This window comes from Netta rufina (genome assembly GCF_964035555.1).
Source record: "Netta rufina genome assembly, chromosome: 14".
Taxonomy (NCBI): domain Eukaryota; kingdom Metazoa; phylum Chordata; class Aves; order Anseriformes; family Anatidae; genus Netta; species Netta rufina.
This window is the reverse complement of record NC_140137.1, coordinates 2274429-2289653: the sequence shown is the minus strand read 5'-3', so window position 1 is coordinate 2289653 and position 15225 is coordinate 2274429. Positions and strand designations below refer to the sequence as shown.

Genomic DNA, 15225 nt, shown 5'->3' with positions numbered 1-15225 from the left:
TGTATGTTATTTCAATAAAAACAAATTTTCTGTTGTTTTTATAATTACAGGACTATACCTTGACAATGTACTTTCAGCAAGCCTGGAGAGATAAGAGGCTGTCGTATAATGTAATACCTCTAAACCTTACTCTGGACAATAGAGTAGCTGATCAGCTATGGGTTCCCGATACCTATTTTCTGAATGACAAGAAGTCATTTGTACATGGTGTCACTGTGAAGAACAGAATGATCCGTTTGCATCCAGATGGGACAGTTCTTTACGGACTAAGGTCAGTACAAACCATTTCTGACTCTTATAGTTTTAGTCTTTTAATTACAGCTTCAAATTAATAGATTTTCTTTGCCTTTTTCAAATGCTATTTTTTGTATTGCTATGTTCTATAAAACTGCTGATATTGCACAAACAGTTTCAATTTAAGTGTTTTAAGAATGGATTAAGGTTTTTGTGATAAAGTTTTGAGATGAGCTTCCATTCTTAGTACACTTCAAAGATACTTAGGTACAGATAAGGATATAAATACTATTGTAAATACACATTCTGGATTAAAAGCTGTTTTTAGAACTGCTTCCACAATGGAATTGAAATAAGAAATACCAAGTGATAATTAGAGGGGGAAAAAGGAAAAATTATGTAACAGGACTGATTGTATAACTAAATGGTATGTTTTATAAATATTTTTGAGCATTCAGTTGGTGTGTATGTTGCTCTCATGAAAATCAGTTTTCTGATGACATTTGACCTGAAATGTCCTTCAACCTAATGTTGTTAGTGTATGACTACATGGAAAGTGGTGGTTAAATAAACAAGTTCTTAATGACTGAACAAATCAGCAGAAGAACTTGAGCAGATGTCCAAGTGAGGAAAATGTCTGTTTGGTAGTATTCATAGAAAAAGCAGTTCCCATGAGAGGTAATTTAAATACATTACTGCAAGAGATGACTAACTTAATATGGAGTGAGTAGATAACAAGATAAAAAGCACTGAGTGGCTTTAAAAAAAAAAAACAAAAAAAACCAAACTTTAATTTAGAATGTCTGATATTTTCATATTGAGGAAAATTCAAAATATTAATTTTGGGGAATACTAATTCTTAAAACTTTTATTACTGTATATCTTTCATTTTCAGTAAGATTTTTCCACTGTCTGCCTATAACTGAGGACAAGGAGGATGCATTTTTAACTTGGTTATTTTCTACTCAGATGTAAAGGAGAGCAGCACAGTCTTGTGTATTTAGTTCTGTCATTTTAACAAATACATATCATGAAGTTCATATCTAATTAAGATCATCTGTTAGAAATCACTAGTCTTGAAAATGCTAGATGCCTTTGCTTTTCTTACTGCACTTTAACCGTTCAGGTGTTTCTGGAATCCTTACCTTAGATCAATGAGATCACTAAGAAAATGTAACTAATCTTCTTATATTTAAGTATAATTCTCCTTAGAGCCTCTTGTTTAGATAGCTACCTAAATTGGAACTTAAATGTCTAAAACTAAGTCCTAAGTTCTTCTGGGACTTGAGGTTTAATGCTTTTGGCATTTGACTTCAATATTGATGCCCTGATCTGAAAGTTTCCTCAGGTAGGAAAGGGTAGTAAAGTTTAGCCAGGAAATACGTTTCTCAGAATAGTAGGTTTTTATCGCTTAGTTAGAAACCATTTTCCTTGAGATCAAGAGATTGATATCAGATCAGTGCTCTCACCACTATGCTGGAGTCTGGCATCAAATACCTCCTGTGTGGTTGATCCTTGGACTCTTGCAGTTTGTGCCAGATGGTGATTCACCTTCAGAAAAGAGGGATAAAAAAAGTGTGCAAATGTTCATTTAGCAATGCACTTCATGGTTTTGATGCACTCTCCTAATGTGTGACACGCTGATATCATCTTTCACTGTAGAACCTAAAACCAATATCATCACCTTAGTAGGACTGATCTGGGCTTTTCCTGGCTCCTTAGCTTTCTCTACCCCGAAGATAAGAGGCAGTGCTTCTCATTATGTTTGACATATTTTTGTTTATTGTTTTTTGTTTGCTTGTTTGTTTGTCTTCTACCTAAAAAATAAAGGGCTGTTAAACCTACAAAACCAAATACAATTAACTAAAAATAAACAGAATTGACTAGTGGGATTTATTAGCCATCAAAAGTATGGCTTCTTGGTTATGACCACAGATGAATAGTATATAAGTAATTAGATTTTTTTAAATTATTTTTTTAGAGCACCAGCATACAAATTTGTATAAAACTTGAGATGAGATAGAGAATTTAATTTAAAATTATACAAATTAAGTCCATTTATTTATTTAATAAAGGAAACTTGAAACAATGTATTTCATTCCTAGATCTGCAGCACAGACTAAGTATTTTTATGAACTGTAGAGAAATGTTTTGTTATTTGTAACTAAATGGAATTCACTTTGATTTGAAAAGCTGGGAGCAGGTTGAGTTTTTGTTATTGTTCAATGAAATGATGGATACTTGGCACCTTAAAATGTTGAAAAGTTCTATTGACAGAAACAATAAAGTATGAAGTAACTACCTAACACATTTGTATTGACAGAATGAGAGTAATAAAAGCATTGAGTATGATTTTCAATTCATGACTGAAACAATTTATTATATAAATATCAGATTTAATAACTATTTCTGACTCTTTCATTGCTATTTCTGACAAGTTATTTTTCATTCTGACTACTTAACTGATATTTCTCTATTTGATAATATTGGTAAACATGAAGTGAAACTCAAAAAAGATTGTTCTGTAGAAGAAACACGTGGCAAGTTTTTTTCACTAGAAATGTTTAAAAAATTGTGAAAAATGTTTTTTTATATTTTTTTGTTTCCCAAAAGAAACATGATATATGTGGTTAAAAAAAAAAAAAAAAAAGTGGAAACAAAGAGCTTAGTTTTACTTTATTTTTTTTTCCTTTTTGACAAATCTAATTTTCACAATTTTTTAAAAATATATACCTTTCATATTCTTACAAAATAACATTGCATTTATTCTTTCTTGCAAGATAACACACGCATACACACACTCTCTCTTTTCCTGAGTTTTGGAGGAAACATAACTCTATGCTTGAAATAAAAAAAAATATATATATATATATTTTTTTCCTAACTTTTGTGACATGTTCTGGTTAGAAAAAAAATGAAAATATTTAAAGGCAAAATATGTAGTGACTGTCAATGAAAATATTTCTTTGGTCTCTGTTTCCTGGAAAAGAAAGTTTGTTTTAAATAAATCTTGACTGCATGTGTGTATACATATGTTTGTATTATAGCATCACAATGCTTGCTGGGAATTTGTTGCATAGGCTGTATTACTTTTTTTTTTTTTTTAATATATATATGTGTGTTTCTAGCTTTATCTTTTTCTTGTCAATTCTGTAAGGTTTCTATCTCTGTCATTCCTGGGATGCAGCTCATTTCCAATAAAAGCATTGCCAAAGGCAAGAGGCAAACCTGATTATCAGTATAATTCTATGATAGTTGGGTAATTACACTCAAAAATTGTTCTTATATTCCCTAATTATTTATGATCAAAGATTATGGACAAATCTTTGTAGTGAAATGTAAAATATCCTTCCTCCTGCTCCTTGCAGGAGGAAAAAAATCCTTGCCTCCTGAAACCTACTCATTAGAGTAGGTTTCAGAAAGTTTTTGGAGGTCAAACACAGGGGATGGATGGAGTAAGCATACATGCTGATTAAAAAAAAATAATAATAAAAATAAAAAACACCATTATGCATTTGCCTATATTCTGCTTTTGCCTTTACTTGGGCATGTGGCAATAAATGTTATGATTCTAATGTTAAGGTTTGTTTTATAGCTTTAAATCATATTAAATAGCTATTTTATCTAAAATGAATTCAAGGTTACGTGATTAAAGTGTCAATCATAGTGATATATTAATTTTGGCTTAACATTAGTTTTCACTTACCTTAAATACCCCCCCAACACACACACAAAAATACCTGCACTCTACTACTGTTCTGAAATTACTGTTATTAATAATTTGTTTTAGCTTATACTTGCGATGGCATATTCTTACTTTGAGATGTATACAACAAAATTAAGATTCTTTTAAATATCAACATTAATTTTTTGCTTTCTTGCCTCTTCATACATGAATATGTATGTATAAATTCATATACACATGTATACATGCGTTTCTATGAATTCAAGTTCATTTACCTTGATTGCCATAATTAAATGCATTGTGAGTGTCATATTACAAAAATGGTCTTAAATGAATGGTCTTTAAAATGAAGACATTTAGCTGTCACATTCTTTTATGCTCCTATAATTTAATTTCTATTTTGGATATTGCAAGTGGTGATCTCTTAACATTGTTCTTCATTTTTTTCCTAGCGGAACCCATACATGGTATGAATGTCAGATCTGATTAGATTTAACACTGTGAAGGTAAATTTCAGGAAGATATAGGAGACTGTTTTGTAAGCAACTGGCTTATGCTGTCCCTGAGTGGAGAGAGAGAATGAGAAATGGCTAACAGTGAATGTAGACATCTATACGGTAGTTACGATGTTCTCATAGCCTGCAGTGTTGCTCCTGTAGGGCTTTAGTTTAGGGCATGACTGAACTGTGACCAGCTTTTTTACAGCTAATGTGATGTACTGGTTACTTTCAGTTTCAGAAAGATTTTTATTTCTGAGGGATAGCTGCCAGCTCTTTATGTTTTGGAGAAATAAAGGAAAGATATTTGTTTTTCCCCATGCAAGTTTTAGGATGGTATTTTAAAAAATGACTGAACTTTCTTTTTTTTGCAATTTAAAAATGACTTTATTCCATATTCCATCTGAAAAGAAAATTTCTTTGCCAGATATGTGAAGGATAGAACATTCAGGAGATGATACACTCAAATCACAAAAATGGTAGAAAATTGCAAGATATAGGATGAAATTAAGTCATTACAGGGAAAATGATTATTAGTAGACAAGAAGGCTTTCATTAGGATATAAGTGCTTTGACAACATGTGTAGAAATGTGGATTTTGAGAACAAAGATTCAAATCTAGAAAAATAATCAGTTGACTGTAGGTTGAAAAAATCTGGAACAACATATGCAGCCAGAACTCATGAAAAGATATGGCTTTAATTAAATTTCTGTGTGCGAAAATAGCTGATTTATATAATACACATAGCAGAAATAGTTGCTGTGGCACATAAAATTTATTTCTTAAGTGAATATATATAGTTTTCTTCTGACTTTTGACATCAAATCTATTCCAAAATGCAGACAGATAATTCTGACATGTTTTGAAGTATTCTGGTTTCAGCTGGGATGGAGTTAATTTCTTTCTACTAGTTGGTATGGTGCTGTGTTTTGGATTTAGGAGTAGAATAATGCTGATAACACACTGATGTTTTAGCTGTTGCAGACCAGTGTCCCACAGAGCCGAGGATGTTGTAGCTCATGCTGCCCTGCCAGTGAGGAGACCAGGGGTGCTCCAGGAGCTGAGAGGGGACAGGACCAGGACAGCTGGCTCGGGGTGGCCACAGGGACATTCCATACCCATCCCATACCATGGCACATCTTGCAGGACAGTAAAATTGGGTGGAGGCGGGGGGGCAAGAGGGGAGGGCATGGCTGGCATGAAGGGGGTAGATTCTTGTGGTCTGGTTGGGCATTGGTCGGTAGGTGGTGAGCAATTGCATTGTACATCACTTGCTTTGTATATTATTTTTTATTACTATTGTTATTCCTTCCTTTTCTGTCCTATTTAACTGTCTTTAGCTAAAGCCATGAGCTTTTGCCTCTTTCCTTCCACCCTCCACCCCCCAATTTTCTCACTTACCTTTCTTGGGGAACGGTGGGAGGAAGATGAACAAACAGCTGTGTGGTGTTTAGCTGCATGATGTGCTAAACCACGACACGAAGAAACAGTTCTCTGATTTTCTTCAGCCTGTAGAAGTATTGGAATTTTTAGTTATGGTTTTATTTTATTTTTTTCCCAAGGTTAGAATGCATGTTTTGGTAAGGGGGACAAGGCACTTCTGTTAGCCAATTTGGAGCTTCTACTTGTGTAACTGTTTCTTGGGGTGGTCCTCCTGCAATTTGTCTCTTTGCTGGATGTAAGCATATGAGTGATGTGTGTCAGACGAAATAAATACTAGAATAGCAGGATTAAATATAGTTGAAGTGGCTGAACACAACAATGTTTCTCATGGTTTTTCACCAGGATATCTATAGAGATTTTTACCCTTCTGTGCTTCTAACAGTCCTCACAAGTGAACACTGGGATAGTGTATAGTCACTGAGGACTGATGACTGCATAACAAAGAATGTCCCATTTCCTCAGGGGACTAGTTTTATGCTTTTTGTGACTGAAACTTGCGGATTTTATTGTTGGTGGTTTTGTTTTTTTGTTTTAAAACAAAATATACCCAGAACTTTTGCTGGGGACCACATCCTGGGAGATGGCAACATTTCCATCCTTTTTAGCCAAAAGACAAAATGAAGTAGGAAGGTATAGTTCTGTCAAACATGAAAGACTTGTCCGATTTGAAAGCCTAGTTTTCATTGTCAAGTTTTCATTGTCAAGTTTTATCTAATGTGTTGTTGGCTATGTTTCTAGCCCAACCAATATTTCCTAACAAATTCAACAGATATAACCTCCTAATCTCTCTTAAATGGAGATGAGGATCTTGCTTTGTCTGCCTTTTTATTGTTGTTGTGTTGTTTGTTGTTTTTTTCTTTTTGTTTGTTTCTACCAACATTGACTCATGTGAATTCAATGATTCAATGTAGTCATGGATGCTTGGATTTTGTATCTTCTCAGCTATGTCTTCTGTTATCTACTTTGTTGTTCTGGGTGCAAGGAAAATTGCACTGTTGCAAGTAAAATAGAATCCCCTGCACTACGAGGTACTAAAACAGCCTTGGGCATTTTCATTGTGTAATAGATTTTTTCAGCAATTTAACATCTCATGTGGAGCTTCTTATCACAGAATTTCTAGGTTGGAAGAGACCTCAAGATCATCGAGTCCAACCTCTGACCTAACGCTAACAGTCCCCACTAAACCATATCCCTAAGCTCTACATCTAAACGTCTTTTGAAGACTTCCAGGGATGGTGACTCCACCACTTCCCTGAGCAGCCTGTTCCGATGTCTAACAACCCTTTCAGTGAAGAAGTTCTTCCTAACATCCAACCTAAAACTCCCCTGGCTCAACTTAAGCCCATTCCCCCTGTCACCAGGCACGTGGGAGAATAGACCAACCCCCACCTCGCTACAGCCTCCTTTAAGGTATCTGTAGAGAGCAATAAGGTCACCCCTGAGCCTCCTTTTCTCCAGGCTGAACAAGCCCAACTCCCTCAGCCACTCCTCATAGGACTTGTTCTCCAGGCCCCTCACCAGCTTCGTTGCCCTTCTCTGGACCCGCTCAAGCACCTCCATGTCCTTCTTGTAGCGAGGGGCCCAAAACTGAACACAGTACTCGAGGTGCGGCCTCACCAGAGCCGAGTACAGGGGGACAATCACCTCCCTAGCCCTGCTGGCCACACTGTTTCTTATGCAAGCCAGGATGCTGTTGGCCTTCTTGGCCACCTGAGCACACTGCTGGCTCATATTCAGCCGACTATCAACCATCACTCCCAGGTCCTTCTCTGCCTGGCAGCTTTCCAACCACTCCTCTCCCAGTCTGTAGCTCTGCTTGCGGTTGTTGCACCCCAGGTGGAGGACCAGGCACTTGGCCTTGTTAAACTTCATGCAGTTGACCTCAGCCCATCAGTGCAGCCTATTCAGATCCTCCTGCAGAGCTTTCCTACCCTCAAGCAGATCGAAACGCACACAGCTTGGTGTCATCTGCAAACTTACTGAGGGTGCACTCAATGCCCTCATGCAGATCATTGATGAAGATATTAAAGAGGACTGGCCCCAGCACCGAGCCCTGGGGAACGCCACTAGTGACTGGCCTCCAACTGGACTTGGCTCCATTCACCACGACTCTTTGGGCCCGGCTATCCAGCCAGTTACGAACCCAACGAAGCGTGCGCCAGTCCAAGCCAAGAGCAGTCAGTTTCTTGAGGAGAATGCTGTGGGAGACGGTGTCAAAAGCCTTGCTGTAGTTAAGGTAGACCACATCCACAGCCTTTCCCTCATCCACCCAGCGCGTCACTTTGTCATAGAAGGAGATCAGGTTTGTCAAGCAGGATCTGCCTTTCATAAACGCATGCTGACTGGGCCTGATCGCCTGCTTGCCCTGCAAGTGCTGCGTGAGGTCTGATAGTGTGAAAAGCAATCCCCTTTCTAAGTGTCTTTAGTTTTCAGGGGAATGTAGTATTTGAGAGGTGAATTGTTGACACCATACATCCTTCAGTAAATCATCTGATTCTTATTTTGCTATTTTTTTTTCTATTTTTTCCTCTTGATAGGGCTTATTTCTTAATAAAACCTGAATAATTTGGAGTTAAATTTCCATTTTTTTGTTCTGGGATCATAAAATCTTCTGTGCTAGCTAGAATTAAAATTATGTCTTTGAAAGTGCCAGCTTCCTCTTTAAAAAACATCTCAATAGTGTTGCCATTTTTATAATTTTATAAACATCCTGCATATCTTCAGAAGGGGTGTTAAAAATGTCATGTAAGAGATATCAAATCACCACTGAAAGTGTAATATGAGTTTGAGGGGGAAAAGCTCTGAATTTATTCCCGATACTTATGTGGATAAAATGCATGTAGTGGCTTACCTGTTCATTATTTCCATTTTATTAAATGTCATTCTGAGGAGATATTAGGTCCTTCTACTGTCTCTGTCCTAGGGATTTTGGCCCACTGGAAAGATATGTCATACAATGAGATACAGAATCAGATCAAAAATATTTTCTGGAATGCAAAGTTTCCAAATTTTTTCTTAAAGTAAGAAATTAAATGGTACCATACTGTTGTCACACGTAGTTAAAACATAAGTGTTTTTTTTTAGCTCTGGATGCCACTTGTTGTCATTCTTTTTTATGTCATGTAAACATATAACACTAAATGCCATAATAGGACAATACAAGCATTGCAAAGAGTAAGAGAAAGGTAATTTGAGTAAGACTTGTTTGAACTTGAGAATCGCAATACTGTGAACATGTGTTTCTATTATGATACCTGTGTAATTTTTTGTGCTACTGTGCACGTTCATAGTAGCAATTACTGAACTTTCAGTTGCCAACACTTGCTAAAAATTAATTCTCTGTCTCTCTGTCTGACATGCAGTTTAGTTTTGCACAAGGAGTGAACTGGATTTCTGTGTTCAAACTGTTTAAATATACATACACATTTATAAGAACCCTTAAATCTTGCATGCAGCCATTCAAAGTAGGAGCCATTTGAAAACAGGCAGAAATAAATGCAAATGTAATAGAAACTGTCTCAAATTGAAGTCATATAGCTATTATGTAGACTGAAAATTTGAATTGCCTAAGAAGAATTCTGCACAGTTATGTAGAATTTTGTGTACAAAGCATATGAATTAACAATTTCTACAGCATCCAAGGGTGTGAGCAGAGAAGCAGCAGCATTCTCCCAATCTCATTATCTGGAAATCCCAGGGCAGGACAAGTTACCATCTCTTGCTTTGCACAGTCAATTAGATCAAACATGAGGAAAGGAAGTTGGGTTTCTGGAATCCCAGCACATTCCTTAAGGGAATTAACTGTAGTTTTAACTAAACAAGGCATCAACTCTGGCTCAAGATGTGGGCCATATTCTGTTTTTCTTACTCATGCAAATAGTTCAGTTGAAGGTCCCAAGGAATTTGCCACAGAACTACTGCTGCTGTTATTTCTAGTCTACAAACTGAAGACCTAGGCTCCCTTTGTGACATGAATCAAATCATACAACTCCTCTGCCTCAGTTTCTCCATTTATTAAATTGGAATAGTAAAACCTACCTTCTCACAGGGGTGTTGTGAAGATGAATTAGTTAGTTTGTAAAGTATTTTGATCCCATAAAACAGTATGTAAGTGCCAAGCATTATTATGAAGAATTATAAAATGCCAGACTTGATATGCACATAGGGATGATAGCTGTTTTATAGATACAAATCTGTTCCATTGTCCTTAGAATCACACTGTTCCATTCTTCCTACATAGCAACACATTCACAAAATGAGCCAATTTTAGGAAAGATGCAATTTTTGGAATAAAGAGGAGATCACTGAATGTCATAAGTATCTTTTTTCAATTAAGGACTGGTAGATTAAAGATGCATTTTGCTGTAGGATTTGGGATGATATCATTTCAGAACACTTCCATCCACAGCAGGAGAGAGGGTAGTTGGATTTTAAATACCTCCACATCTGAAAGAATCAAAGAATCATCTAGGTTGGAAGAGATCTCCAAGATCACTGAGTCCAACCTCTGACCTAACACTAACAAGTCCTCCACTAAACCACATCACTAAGCTCTACATCTAAATGTCTTTTAAAGACCTCCAGGGATGGTGACTCAACCACTTCCCTAGGCAGCCCATTCCAATGCCTAAAAACCCTTTCTGTAAAGTTTTTCCTTATATCCAACCTAAACCTCCCCTGGCGCAACTTTAGCCCATTTCCCCTTGTGCAACAAAGGTATCTTTTTATTTTAGTTCCTTTATTAGATTTTAAGTATAGCATAAGTGCTCAAGAGGGTCTCTTGCTTCTATTTTATATGGAGTAGCTGTTAAATCATTAGTATGTGAATAATTAACTCAATTAAGCTTAATAAGGAAAAAGCTTTAAGTCACAGGAATATCCTCCATTAAAAGCTCTATTATCCAAGATAACTATATTGCAATGAAGTGAAAGAAATTCTGAGTTTTATACCCTAACAGATAAACTGTGGCATTTACTCTCTATTAGCAAGAAAATCTCCATCAGCTAAAGAACTGTGTAATAGTTTAAGTTGCTCCAAAGACATTGAATAGATGTATTCCGAAAACAAAAAAGAGGCATCAAACACTTAATCTTGAATTGAAATTTAAATATTAGCATAATTTAGAATTACAGCAACACAAATCTGTCTGATTTTCTTTCTGTGATATGTTTTATATCACTTTTGCTGGTACTCTCTGATTGTGACAACGGAAATTTTCATTTAGGGAAGGTATACATAAAATCTTATTGCAGGGTACTCTGATCAAGACTCAGATAATGAGATGGGTGCTAAATCTGTGTATAATGTTTCTGTACACATGCTTAAATATATGATGTGTATATTTGCTGTATATGTACAGCATATGTATATATGTATGAATATTTGCATGTCTTTTTAATCAAAAATCTGATGAATTCTGAGATGGACATTGTAAGTTGGGGCAGGATGAGAGAGCGTTCAGAATGAAGTTGTAAGGCCTTGCATGTCTAAGAAAAATAAATGTTATAAGTCTATGTTTAGAATTGATTATACATATTATTCCTCCTGTAGTCACAAGTAGTAATGCTTTAGTTGTGATTGTAAAAGAAAAACTATCTATACACTGTTATGAGCATTGTTATAAGGCATTGTTTGAAACTACTTCTTAAATGAATGGAGTTTTTTCCTCGTGTTTTACTTTTGCTTGGTATTATTTTTCATTCTAGCAAAGTATCTAGTTTTAGTGATTTTTTTTTTAATGTTTTCATTTATTTTTTCAATGCACGTCCTGTGAAGAGAACAGTTAACTTGTTAACCTGCTGTTTTATCTTGCTTTGTTAGCGATTTTCAAAATGGTAAATATGTTTTTGAGAAATAGTAATCACCTAAACTCCTAAAATCTACATAATACTTTTTAATTAAAAAGTCTAGATGGTTCAGGACTTTTTTTTTTTTTTTTTCCTCCATATATATAAATTTTATTTGACTCTCAGTGTGCAGAGGACTAGAGGAAAGCCTTTCCTGGACGAATATTTAATCCTGCTTAGAAGGAGAGAAACTGGGATGTTACAAGAAATTCTGTTCTTGTGGTATTTCCAGATAAGTTCTTCAGACTCAAGGGATACATGTAAACATGTGCAGAAGAATGTTTTTAAGCCATGCTTGTCCCTGGTTGTAATGTTGGCTGTTTAGCTGCAATGCAGGCATTTGCTGTAGCAATTTAGTGAGTAGTTTCTGTGCTAAATCACATTTAAGAAAACAAGTCTGTGTTTATGTGTGTACGTGTACACATTTTTCTTCTGAGTTGGCATCCCTCGAACACATTCTACTTCTACAAGTCTAGAACCATGTAATTTAAGGAGAGAGAAAACAAAGTTCGGAAAAACATTCTCCTAAATTCACATGAGCATACCATCTGTATGAGCAGATGGGAAATATGTCTCAGGGCCAGAGGAAGACTACAAGAAAAGAACTGTGTTCTTTCAGCATTCAGGCGTGATTGGAGTGTCAGAACAAAAAGGACCTTTTACTGTAGTGGCGTGACCTAGAGACTGGTTCCTCGGAAATTGCTGTCTGTATAGCAGATGATGTTTCAGGGGACCATAATCAATATGCCATGGCTTGTAGTCTGTGGACACTCTCAGTTCTGGGAGAACACCAGAAAAGAACAAGTGCTCATGTCTCTAAATTCTTCTTACATGTGAACTGTAAATCCAGATTTAGCATTTCATGGGGTTGATTTGCCAGTGTGTTATCCTCCCAGCTGATCTCTGAATTGAGATCATTGCATTTTTCTCCATTTTTATGTGATACAACGTGTCCTTCTTAAAAACACACTGAAATTCTTTTTCTTCTTCTTATTTTTTAATTGCAATAAATAAAAGCTATAGATTATACTGACAAGGCTTTCTCTCCTGGAGATGTATTTTAAAACTGGTGCTTAAAAATATTTCTTCCAACAATTTATATTGAAAAGTGAAAGGTATATAAAGGTATACAATCTTTTAAAGTATTTCCAGATTTATGCAAAAAAAACTCCTACTTTTTTCACAGCCCTTTGAAGGGTTGTGAAGCCACTGAGAATTATGAAGCTAACATTTTTTTCTATTTAGAAAATGTAGAGGAAGGCAACAACCACTGCTAGACTAGGTTTTACTGTAGAAGGTGTTGCATGCAAGTGCATTGCCTATTTAAAGTGTTGATAGAAAATGTATTCAGCATATATTGAAAAATGTTATGTCACTTTCCTCTTCAGTATCAGAATGGAAAAGAGCTAGGGATGTATAGCTGCTGGGGAAACGCTTTGTGATCTGTTTCACTTGTGTTAACTGAAACTGACGCAATATGGTTAGGATCAAAGTGTTCTAGCAATTGTTTTGCAGGCTTCCATCTAATGGATTTTCTTAGAACTCTTAACTAGCAAAATTTAACAAAAAACATGCTCAGTGCAAAATCACAGGGAATGACAGCCATTTGCCCTTGGTTTTGGTGAGTTCAAATGCTCTTAGTTTGTATGCAAACTATTAACTATTTAACTGTTTTTTTTTTGTTGTTGTTTTGGTTTGGTTTTCTCTCTCTCTTTTTTTTTTTTTTTTTTTCTGAAGAAGAAGAGTGTAAGAATGTAGTAAGTGCCTGTTGCAAAGTAAGTTTTAAGTGTTTTAAACTCTGTTGTAATGAAGTGCAAGTTTATACAGATATATAAGGGACTTTGGGACTAAAGTGATAAATGATGGGGTCTTCTCCAAGTCCTTACTCAGTTCAACTTAAGTCATAATATTGATTTCCTTCCTATTTGTGGGTCTGAGTGTCAATTAAGAAGAACCATGTGGTTCAGTGGGCCTGTGTGACAGGTACCATTGCTTATAATAATTTATTTTTGCATGGTTCATTTTTTTCTAAAATATCTTATTTTTAAATGAATAATAACCATTCATCTTAACAAGCAATGTAGCTGATACTGTGCACAGAAAGAAGTGCTCCAGAGTTCTAAATGCCCCTGCTTATGTGGGAGAGCAACATAATACTAATTCACCATGAACATAAGGTTTATCACAATGTAGATAAGTATCACAAATTTCTGGCAACAAAAAGTACTTGAAAAGAGAAAAGTCTCCTAAAGTTAGATGACTACAGAACATTTTTGTGTGGTCACTTGAGGATGTAAATAATTTATACAGGTTGATGATAAGCTCCATCTTTCAGTGAGAGATCATCTGTTTGTTCATCTTCCCATCTCTCTAGAAGATAGCTTGTATCTACTCCATCTGGTTCAGTATGCAAAAAGCAGAGATGGCAATTGGTGCAAAGGACAAAGGCAAGAAGGCAGATACTGAAACTTCAGAAGTTCATCCCTCTTTTTTTTTTTTTTTTTTAATAGTACACACTAGAATTTTATTTCATAATTGCATTTTTTGCTTTTGGTCTTTTAAAGAGGTAGTGGAGTAGCTATAAGACAGTTGTGCCATTATTTGTTTTCACATAACTTTGGTATGCGTTCAACAGAATAAATTCTGGTGCTGAATTATTTATTTGAAAAGGAATTGTGCCTCTGTAGGGGCATTACTACACATTTAAAACAAACAAACAACCACAACCCCTCTCTGCCCAACCCAAACCAAGGAGTTTATTTCCTGTTGAAGGAAGAGATGCTGAAGATATAGTCAAGATTAATTCCTTTTCAGAGCCAGTGTTCAGCTTCTGATGCAAGAAGATATTTTGATTTCATAGAGAAGATAAGATTTCAGAAGAATCATTTGCATGTCATTAAGACTGGAGAATATTGATAAAATATTTGATGCTAGCATTCAGGAAGATGTTCTTTATTTGCATTTATATATGTCTTTTTTAAATATTACAAATGCATAAAACTTCAGCCTGGCCCTCAGGTCCTTGCCAGATACCTACTCTGCAGGATTCATTGCCATAGGATATCTACAGCAGGAGTTTGATGAGTTTGATGTTTCAAAGATGCTAAAATATCTTTTTTTTAATTTATTATTTTATTAAAAATTATTATTAAAATTATTTATTAAAATTATTATTATTTTATTTAAAAAAAAATCTGAGGAGGGATGAGTACAAGTTACAGTTCTGGAAGGGATGATCTTTGTGTGTACAAGGATTAAGAGGAAGTCTACCCTCTGCTCAGGTAGTTCTGTAGAGATGCATTTGAGGTCACTTTCACATATATCAACAGCAGCTGTAGTTGGTTGTTTAAGTCAGACTTGCTATCAACTCCTTTGATTTAGCTGCATGGACCCAAAGCTGATAAGGGGCTTAAATGCTACAGTACCTTTTCTTCTATTACATTAAACACCTGATATGAATTATTTCCAAAACTGTCCAAAAACATTACCTACAGGGAAGACTCAGAATGGGTTATTGT

General features: G+C 35.6%; 1 protein-coding gene across 1 annotated transcript in view; it reads left to right on the top strand.

The window, feature by feature from the left end:
- The window catches only part of GABRB2 (gamma-aminobutyric acid type A receptor subunit beta2), a 160127-nt gene that overhangs the window by 60717 nt on the left and 84185 nt on the right, over positions 1-15225 (top strand). Inside the window, exon 5 of the mRNA XM_084295069.1 lies at positions 51-271. Within this exon, the coding sequence (XP_084151195.1) occupies positions 51-271 (221 nt within the window). The remainder of the gene's footprint in view (positions 1-50; positions 272-15225) is intronic.